This window comes from Suncus etruscus, chromosome 10 (assembly GCF_024139225.1).
Source record: "Suncus etruscus isolate mSunEtr1 chromosome 10, mSunEtr1.pri.cur, whole genome shotgun sequence".
NCBI lineage: Eukaryota > Metazoa > Chordata > Mammalia > Eulipotyphla > Soricidae > Suncus > Suncus etruscus.
Window position 1 is genome coordinate 308,618 of NC_064857.1, and position 15,614 is coordinate 324,231.

The window sequence follows — 15,614 nt, forward strand, 5'->3', positions numbered from 1 at the left end:
TATTTTAATAAAATATACAGGAAGATACTGACTGACTTTCAAAACTTGGAAATACTCATTGAGAGTGTTAGACTAATGTTTAATTAATTCATACAAAGTTTGCTGGATAAAGAGAATCTTGACTTTAAGTCAGGGGTCTCAAACTCGCAGCCCATGGGCCGTTTGCAGCCCTCGGTACAACATTTTGTGTCCCTGCCCCAGAGGAATCTTTTTGTTTTGTTTTGTTTTGTTTTGTTTTAGTTGTTTGGGTCACACCTCCCAATGTTCAAGGCTTACTACTGACTTTGCACTCAAGGATCACCCTGACTTTGCCTCCTGTGGCCCTAAATTGACTTTGAGACCCCTGCTTAAGTGCTATAAATAAGGGAAGAATTTAAAAAGTGTGAAGAGAGACTGGCACACATAAAAAAGAACAAGAACAATCAGTGTTGGCGGGGATGTGGAGAGGAATTTATTGCTGGTGGGAATGCCATCTAGTCCAACCTTTCTGAAAAACAATATGGATATTCCTCAAAAATTTGGAAATTGAACTCCCATATGATTCAGCAATACCACTTTTATGGATATACCTTAGGAACACAAAAACACAATACAAAAATGCCCTCTACACACATATGTTCACTGCAGCTTTATTTACAACAGCCAGAATCTGGAAACAACACATCGGCCTGAAACAAATTAGTGGCTAAAGAAACAGTGGTACATATAAACAATGAAATACTATGCACCTGTTAAAAATAAAGTCATGTCATTTTCCATTACATGGATAGAAATGGAAACTATTATGTTGCGTGAAATGAGTCAGAGGGAGAGAGAGATACAGTCTCACTCATCTGTGGGACTTAGAAAAAATAAGACAATACCCAAAGACAATAGAGATAAGGTTTGAAAGAACCAGTCTGTGAAATTAAGCTGATAATAAAGATTGGTGAGTGCAGTTACATAAATAACTACACCAACATTTAATTACCATTTTAATTTCATCAATAGTGATGGGGGTGTTTAGATATGCTACATTCTCTTCATTTAACCATGGAAAATTATAAGTGTCCAAGAATTTATCCATTTAATCGAGGTTCTCATTTTTAGTGGCATAGAGTTGCTCAAAGTAGTTTCTGATTACCCTTTGAATAGCTGTCATATCAGTAGTGATCTCTCCTTTTTCATTCCTAATACAAGTTATCAAATCTCTCTCTCTCTCTTTCTTTGTTAGTTTTGCCAGTGGTCTATCAATCTTGTTTATTTTTTCAAAAAACCAACTTCTGCTTTTGTTGATCTTTTGGATTTTTTGGGGGGTTTCCACATCGTTGATTTCTGCTCTCAGCTTTGTTATTTCCTTCTGTCTTTATTTTTTGGGTCCTTTTGTTGAGCACTTTGTAATTCTATGAGCTGCATCATTAAACTATTCAGGTAGGTTCTTTTTTCCCTCCTGATGTGTGCTTGCAAAGCTATAAATTTTCCTCTCAGTAATGCTTTTGCTGTGTCCCATAAGTTTTGATAGTTTGTGTCTTTATTTTCATTTGTTTCCAGGAAACCCACTGGTTATTCAGTATGAGGCTGTTTAACTTCCAGGTGTTAAAGTTTTTCTTCTGTGTCCTTTTGGAATTCACATAGAATTTCAGAGCCTTGTGGTCAGCGAAGTTAGCCTGCAAAATTTCTATCCTCTTGATATTATGGAGGTATGTTTTATGTGCCAGTATGTAGTCTATCCTGGATAATGTCTCACGTACATTGGAGAATAATGTGTATCCAGGTTTCTGGGAATGGAGTATTCTCTCTCTCTCTCTCTCTCTCTCTATATATATATATATATATATATATATATATATACTAAGCCTTTTCTTCCATTTCTCTTCTCAAGTTTAGTATTTTTTGTTGGATTTCATTCTGGTTGACCTATCCAATTTTAATAAAGCTGTGTGGAGGTCCCCCACAATTATTGTGTTGCTATTGATATTATTTTTCAGATTTGTCAACAATTGTATTAAATAATTTGCTGGCCCCTTATTTGGTGCATATGTTTAGGAGAGTGATATCTTCCTGCTGTACATACCCCTTGATTAATACAAAGTGTCCATCTTTGTCCCTTACAACTTACCTGAGTATAAAGTTTGCATCATTTGATATTAGTATGGCCACTCCAGCTTTTTTATTGGTGTTGTTTGCTTGGATAACTTTTTTCCAGCCTTTTATTTTGAGTCTGTTTGTTCTGACTATTCAGGTGCATTTCTGATAGGCAGCAGAAGGTTGGTTTAAGTTTTTTGATCCATTTAGCCACTCTGTGTCTTTTAACTGGTGCATTTAGTCCATTGGCATTGAGAAAAAGAATTGTCCTGAGATTTAATGCCATCTTTATATCTAAATTTGGTGTGTCTTTTGGTCAGTCTTGTCTTAAATTGGGTCTTTCAGTTTTTCTCTTAAGACTGGTTTTGAGTCTGTAAAGTTTCTGAGCTGTTTTTTGTCTGTGAAACCATGTATTTTGTCAAACCTGAAAGTAAGTTTTGCTGGGTACAGTATTCTAGGCAAAGCATTTATTTCATTGAGTTTTGTCACTCTGTCCCACCACTGCTTTCTGGCCTTGAGTGTTTCTAGTGACAACTCTGCTGTAAATCTCAAGGATGCTCCCTTGAATGTAATTTCCCTTTGTGATCTTGCTGCTTTCAGAATTCTGTCTCTATCTGTGGGATTCGTCATTGTGACTAGGATGTGTCTTGGGGTATTTTTTCTGGGGTCTCTTTCGGTTGCTACTCTTTGGGCATGCAGAATTTTATCGCATATATTCTTTAGCTCAGGAAGTTTCTCTTTAATGATGTTCTTGACCATTGATTCTTCCTGGAGATTTTCTTCCTGGGTCTCTGGGACTCCAATGATTTTTAAGTTGTTTCTGTTGAGTTTATCATAGATTTCTATTTTCTTCTGTTCACATTCTTTGACTAATTTTTCCATTGTCTTTTCATTTGCTTTAAGTTTTTTTTCCAATCTCTCCTGCTGTATGGGATTATTATTTATCTCATCTTCCACAGCACCAATTTTATTCTCACCTTCTTTTGCGCTGTTGGAGAACTCATCCATTTTGTCCTTCAAATCATTTAGTGAGTTTTTTTTAGGCCTGTTAATTGACCTGTTATTTCAGTTTGGAGTTTTGTGATTTCTGTCTTCATATTTTATTTGTTCTTATTAGTGTTCTATTCAACTCGATCCATGGTTTCTTTGAGTTCTTTGAGTATCTTCCATATTTCTTGTCTAAAGTCCTTATCTGAGAGATTGATTAGTTGGTTGGTCATTTTCTGGTCATCAGAATTGTCATCTTCATTCTCTATGTCTGATGCTGGCCTGCGTTGTTTCCCCATTGTCACACTTGTATTGTGGGTTTTTCTATGTGTTGTGGTGGTATTCATTGCCTAAATGATATGCGCAGGCCACGCTCCTTTGGCTCCACCCTTTCTGGGTGGGTTGACTTGCCTCCAAGGAAGTGAGTTTTCCGTGGATGAAGACTCACACAGGATCAAATCTTAGTCCTGAGCATGCAACAGAGAAGATCTCCATTGAGAAATGCTGGGCTTCAGTGATCCAACACAGTTCTTAGTGTGATTTTTTTCTTCTTGTTGCAGTGGCATTATTTCCTTAGAAAGAGCGCAGGGCCATGTAGCTAATAATAGCAGCCATGGTCTTCTGGAGCCTCTGGGACAGCAAATTTTCTAGGCCCTTTTCGGCTCACTCCCAAGAGGTTCAGGAGACAGGACAGGGGATAAACACACAGGCAGCACTCACAGTTTCTCACCGTTGGCCCCACTGGGCAGGCGTAGATTCCAATGACAACATTTTTTAAGCTAATTAATAAATGGGCAAACGAAACTAACATTTTAATTAATTAATTTATTTATTTATTTATTTTGGTTTTTGGGGCCACACCCATTTGATGCTCAGGGGTTACTCCTGCCTAAGTGCTCAGAAATTGCCCCTGGCTTGGGGGGACCATATGGGATGCCGGGGGGATGGAACTGTGGTCCTTCCTTGGCTAGCGCTTGCAAGGCAGACACCTTACCTCTTGTGCCACCACTCCGGCTCCTAACAATTTTTTAATGTAACCAACTGTACTGCTACTGTTGTGGTCCTAATAAATTTTCATTTAAACTACTCTTTTTTGTTTTCATTTTATGAAAAACAATATTTTCACTGTTGAAAGCCTTATTTATAAAAATTTTGTTTTAGAGCTGTACCTGGTCTTGTTTATTATTAACTCCAATAAAAATGTTGAGTATCTATGAGACCATAAAAGGACAGGGAACAGGAGTATAGTAAGCTGAGTTTTGTATTCGTCTGTATCTTTAAGTAGTTACATAGGAAAGCCATTTCAGAGGCTATAATTTATTATCCTATGTTGCGCCCCACTCAGGAAGGGCACACATCAAAAAAGTGTTGCACTCCTGAAAAAGAATTATTTGCCAAAAAGGCCTGCTTAGAGTAGTCAAAATCAGTTGAACCTTTGCGTGGAGTGTTTGGCCATAATTCTAAAGTGGCTGTAACTATCTCTCTCTTTATTTTTAACCATCATTAAAAATCAGGCCTTAGTAATTCTTTCTAACAAAGGAGGACAGTACAAATCCCGCCAAAAGTCTCCCACTAACTAGCTCTTGTGATCTTTGCTACTTTGGCGCCAAGATCATGTTTTTCCCAAAACTTAGCTCATAGTAAACCAATTTTCAGTTTTCCCCAAAACTCTAAAACATTTCTCTCTATTCCCACTTCCCTGAAAATTACCTGTTTCTCCTGCTTACCCAAAACAAAGCTAACCCAAAACAAAACTTCTTTTCAACTTCAGTATCGGTGCAAATTTTATCCATGGTCTTGCATTCTATTTCCCTAACACTCTCCCACTTTCTTTGATGTCAAAAATTACACCCTGCATTCCAAACCTCAACCTTAAAAGCTACCCAGCTCAAAAAATAAATTTGTCTTCGTCTTTCTAGATGCAAGTCCCCATGCATTCTGTGTGGTCTCATTCATTTCATATTTCATAATTCATATTTCATATTTGCCTCTTCGTGCTCCCGCTTGACTTCCAGCGGGAAAATGAACTCACTAAGGTTTTGCTTAGGAACTTTTTATCTCATCAGGATAAAACAGTCCACAGCAATCCTAACCAGAGAAAACTGGGGTAAAATATTTTTTCCAATGAATTAGACAATTATAAATATTAGTAAATACAACAGCATAAAAATCAGGTTAATAATAATAATAAAAGCCAAACATCATAATTTAAGCAATGCTCTTAATTTAAAAACAATAGTAATGTTTTAAAAAAATGCAAGGGAGTGTTTCTAGCACCACCTGTAACTGGATTATGTTGAAAGAAAGGAAATGCTAATAAGGAATATGATTAAAGGTGAGCCTGTGGTTATAAATTGCTTTTTTAATGGTGATGATAGTAGCTGACATAGAGAGTAATAAGAAAATGAGAATGTCAGTATCAATTTTTATTAGTGTCAAATACAATATACAGTATATTTAAATTTACTTCATTTGAATTAGTATCTTTCTGCAAGTTGTAGCTTCAGAAGCAATCTGTCCAATGCATTCTAAAACTGTATAAAGTTGCCAATGTTCTTTATGAAATAACTACAACTTTTATATGAGAAAAATAATCCACATCTTTTAAGATGCTTAGAAATATTCAGGTGCATAATGAATTATTATTTTCTAATCACAACAAATCTGTAAAATAAATTGAAGTAGTAATTGAAGTGACTAAATAAAGTTATAAAAATAAAATGGACAGTAAATATATGACAACCCACATAAAGAGAAGTTTTCCATATGAGATGACAGGGTCTAAAGCAGAGTTGACCTAAATAACTAAAAATTTTGGAATCAATTCAACCTAAACATAAGTTCTATTGAAATTGACTAATTATAAAATAGACCATAATCAATAATTTTTACAAATTGGTTTCTAACAAGAAAAAACAGTTAACTTTGCTTTGTTTAGGAATCTTCCTAGTAAACATCAACAGCTTTCTAAGTTGTGTTAACAAAATACATTGAATATACAACCAATAGTGAATATTACACACAGTACTAAGAAACTGAGGTAGACAGACAGGTCAGCAGTGGGGTTTTCTTTGTGATGCAGAAGATCAATTTTCACCCCAGGTCAGTGTGCCCCACAAAAAAAATAAGCATAAGGAGAAGTATAGGTCTCCCGGTCATTCCAACTGGGCTTTGCCCAGCTAGAGTCTCAAAAAATTGAAGCAGACAGACTAGCAGCAGGGCCTTTGCTATGAATCAGAAGAGTCATTTTCATCCCAAGTCAATGTGTCTGAGCAGAATAAGTTTGCTCTACTTTGTTCTGTTGGGAACTTTTTCTAGTCAATGAAACCCACAGTATCACACAAGAAACACCAGCACATTGCAATGTTAACAATTGGAAAGCAATGTAGAATCCCACCACATTTAATAAAAGATTATGATAGCTCTGAAGACCCAACTAGTATATAGCCACCTATATAGTCCAGCTGATAAGGAATTTAAGAGGAGATGATGAGGACGTTAAAGGAACTCAAAGAATCATGGAATGTACAGCCAATACGACTCAAGAGGATATGAGAGAAGAAATGAAAATCAAAATCTTCAAACAAAAAAGACAGAACGGAAAAGTCTTGGTAGGCAAAATGAAAAACTCAGTGAAAGGCCTCACCAGCAAAGTAAGAGCTGTTGAGGACAAAATCAGTGAGCTTGAAGATGAACTGCATAATAACTACAGACAACATCAGAAGATGGGGAAAAAATCTTAAAATGAAGAGAAGATGAAAAAAATTTTCAAAATAAATGAACAAACAACAACAGAACATTGGTATAAATTCAACAGGAACAACACAGAAATCACTGCAGTCACAGAGAGCCTAGAAGTAAACACGTAAGAAGAAACAATAGTCAAAGATATCATTGCTGAGAGTTCTCAGAGTTGGAGTGCATGCATTCACCCACGTCATGACCACCTAAAGAGTACAGATAAAAGAGATCCAAAGAAAAACTCTCTAAGGCATATCCTAGTCACAATGAGGAAAACAAAAGATAGAGGTAGAATGCAGAAAGCAATAAGATCAAAAAAAGAAAGTACATACTAGGGATCATTTATAATATTTACAGCAGATTTAGCATAAACAATCATTCAGACATGAAAGATGAGTTGGGATATTGTGAAAAAAATCAAGGAAATGAATGCCTAATCAAGAATATTTCACCCAATCAGACTTTTATATAGATTTGAAGGAAGTATATACAGCTTTGCAGATAAAATACAGATCAGGAAGTATATACAGCTTTGCAGATAAAATACAGATCAGGAATTTTACAAACTCAAATCAATTTTAAAAAAAGAATTGAAGGGGGTAGGAAGAAGGAAATAGTGAAATGTAAAACAGAAATTAATGAACTAGAAACCAAGATAACAATCCAGCAGATCAAGGAAAACAAGAGATTGTTTTTCTAATTAATAAACAAGATCAATAAACCATTAGCAAGACAAAAAAATAGAGTGAGAAAGACTACTTTTATACCAAATCAGAAATAAAATGGGGATGTCACAACAGACATTATTGAAATTCCATGGATAATCAAACATTATTTTGAGAATCCTTATGCAGCCCTGTGTGTGACACCAGACGGGGAAAATCCGCGAAAGTACACCGGCCCAGTGGGGCCCAACTGTGAAAAACTGTGAGTGTGACCTGTCTATGTCTGTCTACTGTCCTCTTGTGTGAAACTCTTGCGAGTGGGGCAAAAAGAGGCTCCAGCGGAGCACGGCCGCGTAGCGAAGCGGAGCGGCCGTGCACTCTTTCTAAGGAAAGAACACCATTGCAACAAGAAGGAAAAATCACACTAAGAACGGCGCTATATCACAGAAGCAAACATTTCTCTCCGGACTGTCTTCTCTGTTGCATGCTCGGGCCTAAGATTTGACTCAGTGTGAGGCTTCATCCACGGAGGACTCCCCTCCCTTAGAGGCAAGTCAGCCCATCCAGAAAGGGAGGAGCCAGAGGAGTGTGCTGCCTGCATCATATAGACAATGAATACCACCACAACACGTAGAAAAACCCACAATACAAGTGTGACAATGGGGAAACAACGCAGGCCAGCATCAGACATAGAGAATGAAGATGACAATTCTGATGACCAGATAATGACCAACCAACTAATCAACCTCTCAGATAAGGACTTTAGACTAGCAATATGAAAGATGCTCAACAAACTCAAAGAAACCATGGATCGAGTTGAACAGAACACTAATAAGAACCAAGAAAATATGAAGACAGAAATCACAAAACTCCAAACTGAGAATCCTTATGCAATAATAAAAGTCATACACATTGACCAAGTAGGATACATCCCAAAGATGGAAGAACAGATTAACATATAAGTTAATAAATGTAATACTCCATATCAGTAAAAGGAAAAACAAAATCCTATAATGATAGCAATATATATAGAGCAAGCATTTGACAAGATTCAGCACCCATTCATGATTAAAAAAAACCTCTCAGCAATGGGGCCAGAGCAATAGTACAGCAGGTAGGGTATTTTTCTTGCACACAGCTGACCTGGGTTCCATCCCCAACATCCCATATGGTCCTTGAGCCTGCCAGGAGTAAGTTCTGAGTGCAGAGCCAGGAGTAGCACCTGAGTAGCACCAGTAGCCTGGTGTTGCTACCCCAAAACAAAACAAAACAAAACACCAAACAAGCAAATCAACTAATATAAACTCCCAACAAGATAGGAATTGAAAAATCTTTCCTGAATATGCTCAAAGCTTCCTACCACAATGCTGTGGCAAACATCTCACTCAATGAGAATAAACTAAAAGCCTTTCCTCTAAGATCTGACACAAGACAAGGTTGTCCACTCTCACTACTTATATTCTGTTTCATGTTGGAAGCACTTGTTATGGCAATTTGGTAAGACAAAGATGTCAACAGTATCCACATATGAAAGGAAGAACTAAGCTGTCACTGTTTGTGGATGACGGATGGGCTTGGATGGTGGTGGATGGTGATGGAGGGATGAGAGGCCTTTCTCCTCCAGCCTGGGCATCACTCTACTTAAGAGATCCTAAGGATGCTTCAAAACAGCCTCTAGAAAAAATACACATGTATAGTTAAGTGGCAGGCAACAAAACTAATATGCAAAACCATGGCTTTCCTATATATAAACATGCAAGAGCAGAAATATTAAAAAATAATCTCATTTAAAATTGAGCATAATAAAATCAAGAACCTTGAATTCAATTTGACAAAAGAAGTGAAAGACCTATCAAAAATACTATAAAACACTGCTTCAAGAAATACGAGGACACCAGGAAATGTAAACACATTTTTTGCTCATGGATTGGGGGAATTAATTTCATTAAAATAGCAATACTTCCAAAAGTACTGGACAAATTTAATGAAATCCCTATAAGGATACCCATGACGTTTTTCACAGAAATAGATCAATCACTCCTGAAATTCAGATGGAATAAAATACCTTCAATAAAAAATCTATAGAGAAAAGAAGATATGGCTATTCACTTTCCCCAAGTTCAATGTGTATTATAAAGCAGTAATTATACCAGTATGATATTGGAATAAATGCAGACCTTCATATCAGTGGAATAGACGTGAATATCATGAGACTGACACTCAAGCATATGATAAAGTGCAAGAAATAAAAAGTGGAGAAATGAAAGTTTCTTCATTAAGTGGTGCTGGGAAAACTGGTTAGTTAACACACTAAAACGTTAACTGAGATCTCTCTTTAACTCCAAGCACAAAAGTCAAATGAAAATAGATTAAAGACCTTGAAACCAGACCTGAAACCATAAGGTACATAGATGACAAGATTGTCAGAACTCTCCATGCCACTGAAGCTAAAGGCACCATCAAAGACGAAACACCAAACAAGTGGAAGTAAAGATAAACAAATGTACTGCATAAAATTAAGAAGCTTTTGCACCTCAAAGAAAATTGTGACTAAGATACAATGTCTGCCCATGGAATAGGAGAAACAATTCACTCAATTCCCATCTGATAAGGAGTTAATATCTAAGATATATAAGGCACTGGTAGAACTTGACAATGAAAAAAACCTAAATACAGATGACCAAAAATCACATGAACAATGCTCCACACCATTAATTATTAGGGAGATGCAAAACAAAACAACTGTGAAAACCATAAAATATCATCTGACACCTCAGAGACTGGCATACATCAAAAAGGATAATAACAAACAGTGCTAGCATGCATGTGGAGAGAAATATATATTTTTTTTCTCAAAAAAAAAAAACAAAACAACAACAACAAACCCAGACATTGAGCTTCCATATGACCCAGAAAAACCACTCTTACAAATATAGCCTAAGGGCCCCAAAACAGAACGCAGAAAAAAAACCTCACCATTCCTATGTTCATCACAGTACTATTCACAAAAGCCAGATTCTGGATACAACCCAAGTGTCCAAGAACAAATGAATGTATAAAGAAAGAGTAGTATATACACAGTGGAATACTCCACATCTGTCAGGAAAAATTAATTAATAAAATTTGTTTATACATCTATTGATTATGGAGAGTACTCTGCTGGGCGAAGTGAGTCAGAGTGAGAGGGATCATACTCATAAACTATTTTAACCTTATTTTAAATACAAAATAATCATAGTTTATTTTAAAATGCAAGTGTGAAAATTAAATGGTAAATAGAATGCTACAAAATGCTGAATGTCTGGAATAAAGATCTCATTAAATATAAATTGTGTTGAAATTATTAATGTCAACAAACTACCTAACTAGTAATTTCTATAGCTTTGTCCATTGATGCCTTTATTTTTCTCTAATTCTAAGTTACTCATATGTATATGCTTTTAATTTCTTCTATTTTTTTGAGGTTTCAACAATAGTTTTTATTTTAGTTTTGGTAAAAAAAATAACAAGGAATGATATAACTTCTTTTTTTTTCCTTCTTTCTTTCTTTTTCTTTTTTTTGTTATTTTTCAAGACACTATTCAAAAGGCCTGTGACCCAGTCCCAGTCACTTGATTCTCTGAAAAGACCCCGATACTCTGACTTCAATAGGTATTAGTCCTTCCCTGGTATGATGAATATCATGTCATTTCCCTCGATATTTTAAATTCTTGCTATTTTTTTTGAAAAAGAGAACAGTAACACCTGTGGATCCTTGGTGACATTTCTAGAGCAGGGTTTATGGGACACTGTACCACTATAGATCTAACCCAGGTATCCTTCATCCAAAACATATGATCTAGTTCATTCATACATTACCCTTTATCTCTTGATCATTCTTAAGAGAACATAAAATATCTAAAAATCAGAAATTTATAATGTCAGCATATTTTTAAAATAAAGATTTAATAAGCTAGACAATTGTTACTTAATTCTTTCTCAACATGGTCTATACCATATGTTATTATAATAGTATTATAAATTGTAAAACTCTCAGTGATGAAAGTGGCAATAGAATAGGCCCACAGATTCCCTACTAATTAATTCAATGGAGAAAAGCACTAAAACACACAATGAAAACTAGGAAAATAAATACTTAACTCTGGTTGACATCTATTTGACTAAGATAAACCAGAACGATGACAAAATTCTACAAAACACTAATACAATCATTGCTTCAGAAAATCAGAGAGCAGAGAGACCTGGACAAATAACATGAGGTATTTTGAGAGACTGTTGCATAATACCTTAACAAAGTCTTTACTAAAGAAAATAAAACTGGAATTTATTCTGCAAATTTTATTATTAACTGAAAATATCAGAATATTACCTGAAGTATATTTATATATGATGAAATTAAATTGAGCAATTCAAACTTAGCAGTTACATTGCTTTATTGATATCTGTATTTAATGAATCATATGGTTACTCAGTGGGACCATCTGATAATTTAAAACAAAAGTAGAAACAGGGTTTAGATGATTTATCACTGAGTTTCATAGACAAAAGCTAAAATTTTTACCATTCATTAGTGAAATAGCAAATTATATGTCAGACAGGCATGTACACAAGTTTCATGAGAAAAGTAAAAATACACAATAAAACAAACTGTGATCCATTAACAAAATATTAACTACAATATTTTAGTCAATTATCAGTAGTTGCACATACCTTTTCTTCTTTGGTGCACAGATAAAGGTTATGTAAAATAAGTATACTAACATTGTTTATACAATACCAGGATTCTGCAGCTTGAAAAATACAAAGGATAATTAAAGCTAATCACTACTACTGAATAAGATTGTTATGAAAAGTCTTACCTGAGCTCCTGTATTAGAGAATCCATGGGCACTGTTGGAGCAAAAAGACAGGAATAGGAAGGGAAGGAAGAAAAAATAAGAAAAATGGAAGGAAGGAAAGAAGGAAGATTTAATTTAGTATATTAAGCATTATATGTGAACTTTCCAACTACCTAGATATATGAATGAATAAATGTTTAGTACAGATTCTGCTTGATTTGGTGTAATCAGGGAACATTGATCATTTCTGATTCTGGTTCTTTGAAGACATTTGGAAAGTTGACATTTGACCTTCAAAATTCTGATTCTTCATTTAGGATCTTATTATCCTGGCACTTTGTTATCATAGATTGAGCCTCCCAAGTACTTTTGATGATTCATTATGAAATTACAGGAGATAGGGTAAGAATGGTAGTATAGAAGGTTAGGCACTATTCTTGCACATGGAAGACTTAAAATTAATCCCTAGCACCATACTGATTTTCTGAGACCACCAGAAGTGACTCCTGAGCATAAGCCAGCTATAAGCCCCGACTAAAAATGTTTTTAACAGAGCACAAAAAAACTGAATTTAAATCAATTTTTGAATTTTTAGAAATTTTTCATTATTTTCCCAAGTTTATAATTTATTGACATTCAACCTATTTGGAAAACAATATGGATCTTTCTTTAAAAACTAGCAATTAGAGGCCAGAGAGATAGCATGGAGGTTGGGTATTTGCCTTGCATGCAGAAGGACGGTGGTTTAAATCCCAGCATCCCATGTCCCCATCTCAGGTCCCCTGAGCCTGCCAAGAGCAATTTCTGAGCGTAGAGCCAGGAGTAACCCCGGAGTGCAGCCGAATGTGACCCCCCCAAAATAAAAACCCCTAGCAATTAAAGTTATATATGCTCCAGAAATTTCACTTCTGGTATCTCTCTATCCAAGACCCTAAAAACTATTTAGAAAAGACATTTTCACTCATATGTTCATAGTAGCACTATTCACAATAGCCAAAACCTGGAAACAACCTCAGTGCCAAAAATGACTAAAGAGACAAACTATGATATGTATGTATGTATGCATGTATGTATGCATGTCTGAATGTATGAATGTATGTACGCACACAATGGGATATTATTCAGGTTTAGGAAAAACTATTTAATTTGGATATCTATTTGGATAACTATTTGGATATCTCTGGAGAGTATCATTTTGAGTGAAGTTAGATAAAAGTAGAGGGACAGACACAGAATAATTTCCTTTATATGTAGGATATAAAGGATCATTGTAAGGGAATAATAAATTCCAAAATGCAGAAGAAACAGAAAACTAGTCTTTATTTGGAAACTTACCATAGAAAGGGGGAGAAGGTGAAAGACACAGGACCATGGTGAAGGGAACATTCAAGAGTAGGATATGATGCTGGAATATTTCATGTACAAAGATCTACTAATAACAATTTAAAGCACTGTGCCTAAAATAACATACCATTTTACAAAAGAAATAGAATATTTTGACATTAAACAAGTATTTAAATAAAATGGTGGAGTTTTACTACATGAATTATGACCATTATTTGATAATAAAGGTTTTATATATTTAGAGAAAAATATCAGCTTTAGTCATGTTACTATCAACACTCTTAAAACTAAGAAAGAGAAAAAAGAGCTTTAATTTTTATGACTGAGATGATGGAAACTAAAGAAGTTCATGTTTATAAATACCTGCCTACACAAGGACAAGCAACATATTGAGAGAGACAACAGGTGGTTTTCAAGATTACTCATGCAACATGAGAAACAGTTATTTCTAAGAAAATTTTGGCTGCATTTAAAAATATATGCGCATATGCCAAAAGAACCCAAAGTGCAAAAAGAATGACAAATTAAAAGATCCACAATTGGGGTCCGGGCGGTGGTGCAAGAGGTAAGGTGCCTGCCTTGCCTGCGCTAGCCTTGGACGGACCACAGTTCGATCCTCCGGCGTCCCATATGGTCCCCCAAGCCAGGAGCAACTTCTGAGCGCATAGCCAGGAGTAACCCCTGAGCGTTACCGGGTGTGGCCCAAAAACCAAAAAAAAAAAAAAAAAAAAATCCACAATTGAAAGTATGGTAGAACAATGTGCTTTTTGAAGTCAAAACAAAAGATTTAAATAATCCAAATAACCTATAATAGCCCCAATGAGCTTATCCTAACTAATTATAAACCTTTTTTTTGGGGGGGGCACACATGGTGGTGCTCAGGGATTACTCCTGGCTCTGTGCTTAAAAATCAATCCTGGCTCAGGGGACTATATGGGATGCCGGGAATCGAACATACGTCCATCCTGGGTCAGCCAAGTGCAAGGCAAATGCCCTACCACTGTGCTATGACTCAGGCTCCAAAACTGTTTTTTCTTAAATTTGTATACATTATTTTAATATTTTTTATTTATTGATAAAAATGCATCACATAATTGTCATAACTGATCATAATGCAATTGTTTCAAATTTGTATACAGTTAAGAAGTTTTCTGTATAAGAATGCACATAGAGTTCAATGGAAGAACATCTGGTTTCATGTGTGAGGCCTAGGTTTGATCTCTAGCATTACAAAAGAGAAACGACTGCATAAAAGTTTAATATCTTGAAAGCCTACACTTCAAATCTTAGGACAAAGGGCCAGAGAGGTGACACAGCTGTAGTGCGTTTGCCTTGCACACAGCTGGACCCGATTAGATTCTCCCCGCCCCGCGTCCTATATGGTCCCCCAAGCCAGGAGCAATTTCTGAGCACATAGCAGGAGTAACCCCTGAGCATCACCAGGTGTAGCCCAAAAACCACCCCCCCAAATATTAGGACATATATTGTGCTGACTTTAAAATAACATCCTAAAACTGAAAAATAATATTGAATAAAATTAATCATTTGACTAGGGTAAAGTCCTTTATCTTACTTAATTCTGTATTTTGGCTATCATGACTAACAGTTAACTTTTAAGTGAAAAAAGAACAACCTGAAATTCATAACTTTTTGGAGGATAGTGGTTTATTCATTCAGGAACCATTTACCTTGACTACATATGTAAATTCAACCAACAAAAGCATCCCATTTGATTAAACAGGTTCAACAGTAAGTCTCAAAGCAGTTCAGAACAATTTCTCAGTGAGTCCCTGACTCGGCATCCTCAGTTAGAATGAGAGAAGACGGGTGAGGTAAAGCAATCCAGAGTGTTTTCAGAGGCAATGGAGAGTGCACAGTTTTCCATTTCAGTTTAAGGGTCACAGAAATATAGCTAATTATAATAAAAGTTATTTTCCTTAAGGGGTATTATTGCCAGTCAATCCTGTTTTCCAGA

At 35.7% G+C, this 15,614-nt stretch overlaps 1 protein-coding gene across 1 annotated transcript in view; it reads right to left on the reverse strand.

Annotated features, from left to right (window-relative positions):
- Window positions 1–12,343, reverse strand: part of ST18 (ST18 C2H2C-type zinc finger transcription factor) — a 155,191-nt gene extending 142,848 nt beyond the window's left edge. The window contains exon 1 of the mRNA XM_049782434.1: window positions 12,317–12,343. Within this exon, the coding sequence (XP_049638391.1) occupies window positions 12,317–12,342 (26 nt within the window). The 5' untranslated portion in view covers window position 12,343. The remainder of the gene's footprint in view (window positions 1–12,316) is intronic.
- Window positions 12,344–15,614: the final 3,271 nt, after the last annotated feature.